This window comes from Vombatus ursinus, unplaced genomic scaffold, assembly GCF_900497805.2.
Source record: "Vombatus ursinus unplaced genomic scaffold, bare-nosed wombat genome assembly UNPS02014810.1, whole genome shotgun sequence".
NCBI classification, from domain to species: domain Eukaryota; kingdom Metazoa; phylum Chordata; class Mammalia; order Diprotodontia; family Vombatidae; genus Vombatus; species Vombatus ursinus.
Genome location: NW_020954588.1, coordinates 41,721,513 through 41,730,189, shown reverse-complemented (window position 1 = coordinate 41,730,189; position 8,677 = coordinate 41,721,513). Strand labels below are relative to the sequence as shown.

Sequence of the window (8,677 nt, the reverse complement as noted above, 5' to 3'; positions counted from 1 at the left end):
AGCCTCGGGGGCCAGCGTTCAGGCTCCATCCTTCCTCCGCCCCATGGGCCCCCCCCAGCCGGACGGCCCCCCCCCCCTGGGCCCCCCCAAGCCGGACGGCCTCCCCTCCATGGGCCCCCCCCAAGCCGGACGGCCTCCCCTCCGGCCCCGGCAGCCCCCGATGAAGAGCCACTTGCCCCCCTGAGCCCCCAGGCACCTTTCATGCCCACGTGCTAAGTGAGTCCTGGGCGGCCAAGGCGGCCGCTGCCTTGACCCGGCCCGGGCGGGCCTTCCAGACCCCCGACTCGCCCTCTGAAGCCAGGCTGAGATTGCAGAAGAGTCCGGGGGCCTCATGGGGGGACCGAGTGCGAGCTCCATCACTGACCAGAGAGGTCACCTCGACCGAGGGACCTCTCCCTGAGCCTCCGTGGGCTCCTTGGCCGAGGTTATCTAGGACAGGGCCTGGCGTAGAGGCCGGGGTTCAACGCCCGCCTGGGTGACCCTGGGCTGGTCACTTTCGTCTGCCTGCCTCAGTTTCCTCCTCTGTAAAACGAGGATAATAGTCCCTTCCTCAAAGTGTTGTGGGGAGCAATTGAGGTCGTGACCGTGAGAAGCGCTTCGCACAGCGCCCCCCACACAGTAAGCGGGGTAAGAACGTGAGCTGTTGTTATTGTTATTATCTGGCCCAACGGACTCGGAGGATCCCGCGAGGCCCCCTGGAGCGCTCAGCACGCGGCCGCTCCGTGGGAGGCCGCCACGCGCCCCGGCCCCGCCCCGCCGCGGTTTGTGTTGCCCGCGTTGCCATGGCGGCGGGGGCGGGGCTCGCGCCGCGGCGCCCAATCGGGAGCCGCGGCCTGTGTCTCTCGCGCGCGCGCGGCCCCGCCGCCTGCCCCCGCGGTGCCCTGGCCGGAGGGAGGCCGGGCGCCTCAGTCCCGGCCGGGAGGAGGCGAGCTGCGGGTCCGCTGCCGCGGGTCCAGCGAGGTTCCAGTCTGCCTGCGTCCCCCCGCGCCCAGGGAGCCACGCCACGATGTTCGGCTCGTCGTGGAGCAGCTTCGAGGAAGACCCCTTCTTCTCGTGAGTGGGGGAGGGGCGTGCCTCGGTTTAGCGCCTGTCCCAGGACGGGCTTGGTCCGGGCCGCGGGTGGGGGGGGGGGTCTTGTCGCCCTGATCCGTCCCGAGTGACCCCGCTTGGCGCCAAGGTCACGGCCCGGGGTGGGGGGGCTTCAGGAAATTCTCCTTTTCGAAGTCCCGGACCCTCCCCCCGACCGGAACCAGTTATTGGAGCGCTTATTAAGCGCCGGGTGTTTGCTCCAAAGTTGGGAAGGAGCCCAGCCTCAGTTTCCCCGGGAGGAGGATCTAAGGCCAGATTTGAATTCGAAGCTCCCTGAACCCCCCCCTCTCCGAGGGCCGGCCAGCGCCCAGAGGCCGAAGCTGCTGGACAGTCGTTGTTCCTTAATGTCCCCGCCGCCCCCCAGCTTTGAGAGCCCGTGGCCCAGCCGAATCCGCACCCCGGGCCGCTGTTAGCCTCTCGGGCGGGCAGGCGAGTGCTTGTCACCAAGCACTTATTAAGCGTCCTCTGGGAGACTGGCGCCGAGCCGAGGGAGCTCCAGGATGAGAGCCCCTGCCCCTGGGGGCAGCCGGCTGAATGGGGGACCACCCGGAAAGCCCCGCTGACCAAGGCTGGTGAACAGGACACCGGGAGGGCCAGTGTGCCCCACCCCTCCCCCAGCCGCCCCAGGGGTCACTCAGAGGCCAGGCTTGGCTTATGGCCAGGATGAGCCCGGCCCCCTCCCCAGCCTCCCCTCAGACCCCATGCTCTTGGGACCCCGGCCCATGGTCATGCTCAGGACCTGGGAATCCCCTTTAAGAGTTTTGGGTCAGTAGGGGATCTTAGGGACCAGACAAGTTTATTTTTGTGCCGTTATCAGAATGGGCCGAAGGGTTCCCAGAATAGGTCGTCGTGGCATGGGACGCTTTTAGAGCTCTTGGGTTGGCTGTCCGCCCAAGATATCTTTATTTGGGCCGTGTTTGTTTTTTAAGGGCCTTCGGTGACTTCTGACAGGTGCTGAAAAGCAGGACAAAACTGATCATCTGGGTCATTAAAGAAGTCACTGCATAGAGGTGGTGACCTCAGCACGATGGGGGTCAGGGGGCTTGACCAGGCATTTCAAGCTAAGCTCTTGATCACCTCCGGGCCGGGGTGCCCACCACACACAGACCTGGCCTTTGGGAGCAGTGCCCACTCTCAGTGACCCAGCCGAAGCGGCATTAGAACTCGGGCCTGGCTGCCAACAGTCAGCGACAAGGAGCAGCCGAGGGTGGTCTTCACCTTCTCAAGGGCTTGCTGGGTCGTGGGTTGTTCATCTTTTCTCTCATATGCACCATCGTTAACGTCGGAGGTAACTCTTCACAGGCAGACAGAACTAGGGTAACATTTAAAACCATACAAATGAGTCTCAGAAAATCACCACAATTATTGCTGTCAATCCACAATTAATGATAATTACGCAGAGTATATGCTTTGTGCTACTATATATTGGGAGTAACCTTTTAGGCTACTATTTGATCTCCCTTAAATAGGAAGCTGTTTCAAACTTACAGAATATGTGAATTGCCACAAATTTAGGTGGCTTCCAATTTTGAAAATCCATTATTCTGTGAGAAGAATCACATATGGAGGGAGGGAAGGCAGTTCATTCACGTCACTGCCAATTGCATAACACAGTATTCTCACTGCTGTTGAAGGGGGAGTATTCAGCTCTAATCTCCCAACTGACCGGCTATGTTAAGGCTATGGGGAAGGTCTGAAAATTGACTGAATGTCTGAGGGGAGTTAAGCAGGCTCAGCAAATGGACCTTTGATAGGCTAAGATGAATGGATACTCCAGTATAATCTATCAGTCAGAGCTGGTTATTTAATTAAACCCCATTTGCCAAGAAAACAAAATATTTTGAGTCATGTATTTTGTGCTTCTTCCTATGTTGTCAACAGCAATATAGTAAATTGTTTAGGGTTTTTTTATAGCATGAAAGAGACCTGGAAAGAAATTATAATAAGTGATGGCGGAAAAAAAAAAAACAACTTCCCAAATAAGTGAAAGATTACCTTGCATTTGATACTTTGATAAATTGTTTTACAAAGTCAGAAATAATCAGATATCCCAGAACCCCAGAATTTGAGAATCAGAAGGAGCCTTGGTGCCTGTTTAGTCCAGCCAAGGTTCCACAAAAGGTAATCTTCCCGCTGCTGTACCAGACCGAAACGGTCCTCCATTCTCTGTGCTTTCCGAAAACCTGCAAGGAGGAAGCTGGAAATTTCAGGCAGGCAAAAATCTTAGGTAAAGTGCTATCAGGGATGCTCCTCATAAGACAGAGCAGTAACTGTGTGAATTAGATTATATTGCCAGTTTTTAGTAATGCAGACTAGGTTACTTTATTTTTATTTTCTGACTTCTGAGTACCACTTTTGTAAAGCCCAATAATAAAGTCATCTGCTGGCTAATGTTTCATCAATGATTGCTTATTCAGTGAGTGAACATTTTAAAAGATTTTTCTGTCTCAGGCCTAATTTGTTTGTATATGTAGGGTACAGTTTTTTCCTAATGGATACTTCTTACTTCATGTATCAAAAGTTAATTGAGAAGAGGACTTAATACAAATTTGTCTTAGAATTATAGACGTTGTTGAAACTCATTAATAGATATGAGAGTATTTTGACTGAAACCATAAACACTAAAATGTTGGTTCTTAATGGTGTGCAGTTACTTTCTTTTTTGAAGACAAGTCACTTGGCTGTTTTTCAAGAAATGCTCCGTTCACAGGTAGAGAGAGTGAAAAATGATGGCTAACCTTTCAAAGAAGATATTTTTTAGAAGAAATATTAATCAGCTTAATCTACTTTTGGTATCTGCCTCAAAGGAAAAAGGTTTATAAAGGACCTTATGCTTTTGAAGGCACTAGATGGTATTGCTGCCACACATATGAGCGACTTTAGGATGGGCAGAAAAGAGGTGCCCCAGGAACAGGAGCCATGAGCCTGCTGAATGGTACAGAGGCCGGGCTGCAGAGGTGACCTGATGCTCCCTCCGACTGGGGTTCACGTAGTAGAGATGAAAGACTCAGGAACAGGAACTTGGCAAGTCTCGTGGAAGCTTGTGTTTGCAACCACACATCACAGTCTTTAGCAGGCTGGGGAGATACAGATGTTACAGGGTTCTGCTTTGACCTTTTCAGTAGCTGTTTGAATTAAGACGGAGAGTACTCCGCAAGGAAGGCTGGCACTGATTCTAACATGGGAGGAGCATTGATGGTAAGACTCATGGATGTTGCATTGTAAGAGTGGAGAACGTGAAAAGAAAATTATCTTGTTAGATAAATTAACAGAGACCTTAATTAGCTGCTTGCTGCTGTCTCTAGAGTTCTCAGACATCTGTCTAGATGTACGTCCATCTGTACATACATGTACGTAAATTTTTAGTGTTGAGAGTATGTGCATTGCTTGTGAGGAAATGTTCTGTCACTTTCCTCATGCTCTGTGGTGAAGGTAGCTTGAGTAGGTCTGGGAAATCCATATTGTATATAAAATAATTTCTCTTTTAGAAAAAGCTACTTGTTTCTAATAGGACAGCTAGGTAGGCACAGTAGATAGAGTGCTGGGCCTGGAGTGAGACTTATCTTCCTGAGTTCAGATCTGTCCCCAGACACTTACTAGGTGCGTGACCCTGGGCAAGTCACTTCACCCTGTTTGCCTCAGTTTCCTCATCTGGAAAATGAGATGGAAGAGTAAATGGCAAACATCTCCAGTATCTTTGCCAAGAAAACCTGAGTTGAGATCACAAAGAGTCAGACACTACTAAAATGACTGAACAATGAACTTTTTTCTATCTAAAATATAAACTTATATTCTATATGTTATATATATATTTGATATATTTTGATATTTGGCATGTGTGTATATGTAAATAAAATGAAATACTTGTAAAGCCCTTACTTAGCACGATGTTTGGCACATAGTAGTTTTATTCCCTCCCACCCCTCCTATATTAGTTTTATTTCCATACTCATTCAGAACAACCTGGAGAAAATGAGGTCCGTTTCCAGATATTACATATACTGACTTTAAAAAGATTCTTTAAAGTGGGGTAGTCGATGGCATGGGCCAGCTCATTTGGAAAAGGCCCTTCAGGTGCTCCTTAGAGCACTGTTAGCATTGTTTTCCCAAGCATTTCTGAGGTACTGTAAGAAGTCTAACAGAGAAAACTCAGGGTCCTATGCTGACACTAACCATCTTATGGATGGGGAGGTTCACACTGGTTATTTGTCAGGGAGCCATTTGGGCAAGAAGAGAAATGTATTCATTGTTTGCAGCCTTCTTCCCTCCCTCGGCCCTCCGTGCTTAAATGTAATACGAGACAATTGGGGCATCACATGCCACACTGAATGAGGCATGGTTGTGGTGATTTTGTAGCCACAGGAATCACACTTCTTGAATGGCATAAGAAGCAAGTGAGTAGTGTCCACTTGGAGTGGTGAATTTTTAAGAAGAAAATATAAGTGGGCCTAATAGTACAAGTCACCTCTTATCACTTCTCATGTGAGGAAAGATCTCAGATTAGATTAATTTCCAAAAACTAAAAATAGCCTCTCCCACCGCCAAGAGTGTCTTGGCTTCCATGAAATAGGATTAATGTTTGGAATAAGAGAAGCATCATAAGAGTCTCTTTCTCCCAGCAGCTGTTCTGGGGAGTCACTTGTTGAACTCCCTCCAGGGCCCCAATGAGTATCTTCCTGAATGCTTCAGACAGATCCTGAAGCCAGACTTTTTGTGCCCAATGTTTGTTGTTTTCCAGCAAGCAGTCTGGGTTAGTGTGGGGTGTGTGCTCGTGCACACACTCAAGTACACACAGATTTGGTGTCTGCTGTGTGTGCAAAATAAGCAGACAGCCCTCATGCCATTTACATATTTGACTGGAAAGCAGGTAAAAATGAGTGATTTTTTTTTCCTGTCCTAAAGTTGAATTGAAAATAATTTCAAATTATGTGGTTTTTCTATTTTAAAAAAAATCACCCTTTGAGTTGAAAGGAATAATGAATGGACTTTGTAAAAAATGAAATAACCCTGATTCTCAATGGTCTGCATTCATTGGCTACTTCCTTTACTATTACATTGGCTCATCTCCATTCTTCTTTCCAGTCAAGGTCTTCTGACTGTTTTATTCCCCTCCTGCCATCAGCTTTCAATTCAAACTGCCTCCATTTCTCTTTTTCTGGGTGTTGATGGAGAATTACTGTGCTTTACTCACTGGATTAGAAATGAACTCAATTATAGAACACTTTTCACACATTGTCAGATTTAAACAGTTGGAGAAATATTAATTGTTCATGTATAGCCTGAGCCTAATAAAATTACATTCTGCCTAAATTAATTTACTTATTCAGTGCCATACCAATCAAACTACCAAAAACATATTTTATGGAGCTAGAAAAAATAATAACAAAATTCACCTGGAAATACAAAAGATCAGGAATATCAAGGGAATAAATAAAAAAAAAAACGTGAATAAAGGTGACCTAGCAGTACCAGATCTCAAACTGTATTACAAAGTGGCCATCATCAAAACACTGTTACTGACTAAGAAATAGAGTGGTGGATTAGTGGAATGGATTAGGTACATAATACACAGTAGTAAATGGCCATAATAATCTAGTGTTTGATAAACGCAAAGATCCAAGCTTTTGGGAAAAGAATTCACCATTTGACAAAAACTGTTGGGAAAACCGGAAAGTAGTTTGGCATAAACTAGGTGTGGACCAACATTTCGCACCGTATACCAAGATAAGGTCAAAATGGCTACATGAGTTAGAAATAAAGGGTGATATTGTAAGCACATTAGGGGAGCATTGATTACTTTATTTGTCAGATCTGTGAATAAGGGAAGAAATTTTGACCAAACGAGCTAGAGAGCATTATAGGATGTAAAATGGATGATTCTGATTACATTAAATTAAAAAAGGTTTACACAAACAAAACCAATACAGCCAAGATTAGAAGGAAAGCAGGAAACTGGGGGAGAACTTTTTACAGCAAGTATCTCTGATAAAGGCCTCATTTCTCAAGTATATGGAAAACCTGAGTCAAATTTATAAGAATCCAAGACATTTACCAATGGTCAAAGGATATGAACAGAGAAAGACTCTTTATGACCTCATTTGGGGTTTGCTTGGCAAAGATTCTGAAGTAGTTTGCCATTTTCTTATCCAGCTCATTTTACACATGAGGAAACTGAGGCAAACAGGATAAAGTGACCTGCCCAGAGTCACACAGCTACTAAGTGTCTGAGTAAGGCCAGATTTGAACTCAGGTTCTCCTGACTGCAGGCCCAGTGCTCTATCTGCTGTGCCATTTAGTTGCCCCTAAGATATCTATAGTTATATGAAAAAATGCTCTCACTGTTAATTAGCGAAATGCAAATTAAAACAACTCTGAGGTACCACCTTGCATCTGTCAGATTGGCTAAAATGACAAAACAGGGAAATGATAAATAAATGTTGGAGGGATTGTGGGAAAATTGCAACACTAATGCACTGTTGGTGGAGTTGTGAACTGATGCAACCATTCTGGAGAGCAATTTGGAACTATGTCCAAAGGGCTATAAAACTGTGCATACCCTTTGACCCAGTAATATCACTACTAGGTCTGTATCCCAAAGAAATCAAAGAAAAAGAACAAGTTGTGGTATCTGATTGTTATGGAATACTGCTGTGTCATAAGAAATGATGAGCAGGATGATTTCAGAAAAGGCTGGGAAGACTTACATGCACTGATGCAAAGTGAAATGAGCAGAACCAGGAGAACATTGTGCAGTGACCAGCTGGGAATAACTTAGTTGTTATCAGCAATGCAGGGGTCCAAGACAATTCCAAAAGACTCGTGATGAAAAATTCTGTCCACCTCCAGAGAAGGAACTGATGGAGTCTGAATGCAGATAGAAGCAGCCTTTTCAAACTTTATTTTTCTTGGGCTTTATATTTTGGTCTGTATTCTCTTTTGCAACCTGGCTAAGAGAAATATGTTTTGCATGACTGTACACATATGAGCTCTATCAAAATGCTTGCTTTCTCAATGAGAGGGGAGGGAGAAAAGAGAAGAAGAGGACATAAAACTGGAAATTATAAAAAAGAATGTTAAAGACTGTCTTTACCTCTAATTGAGAAAAATGAAAACATTCTTTTAAAAAAAGATATCGAAGCAGCAACATGTGGAGCGGGTGTCAGAATAGACAAGGGACTCTTCCTGGAACCCTCCTTCCTTTGTCTTGATTTGAACTCTTCATCTCAGGATTTTAGGCACTTCTGTGGGAATGGGAAAAGCCTCAGTGAGATCATCAGTCGTTTTGTTTCATCTGCTTTAGTGTTCTTACCGTTAAATGCACACTTTAAAATAACAATCACTATAGCTAGCATTTACACTTTACAAGCACTTTACAGAAAACACATATCTCATTTGATCTCACAACAACCCTGGGAGGAAGGTGCTATTATTATCTTTATTTTACAGATGAGGAAACTGAGGCAGGTAAAGGTGAAGTAACTTGCCCAGGATCACACAGCTAGTAAGTGTCTAAGGTGAGATTTGAACTTAGGTCTTCCTGACTCACAAGTCCGGTATGCTATCTGCTCCGCTTCCTAGCTGCCTCTGG

The 8,677-nt window shown here is 46.1% G+C and overlaps 1 protein-coding gene across 2 annotated transcripts in view; it reads left to right on the top strand.

Moving 5' to 3' along the window:
- The first annotated feature begins 929 nt into the window (after window positions 1-929).
- The window catches only part of MLF1 (myeloid leukemia factor 1), a 51,622-nt gene continuing 43,874 nt past the window's right edge, over window positions 930-8,677 (top strand). For both annotated transcript variants that reach the window (XM_027875960.1, XM_027875959.1), the window contains exon 1: window positions 930-1,053. In XM_027875960.1, coding sequence (XP_027731761.1) covers window positions 1,007-1,053 — 47 coding nt within the window. In that variant the 5' untranslated portion in view covers window positions 930-1,006. The remainder of the gene's footprint in view (window positions 1,054-8,677) is intronic.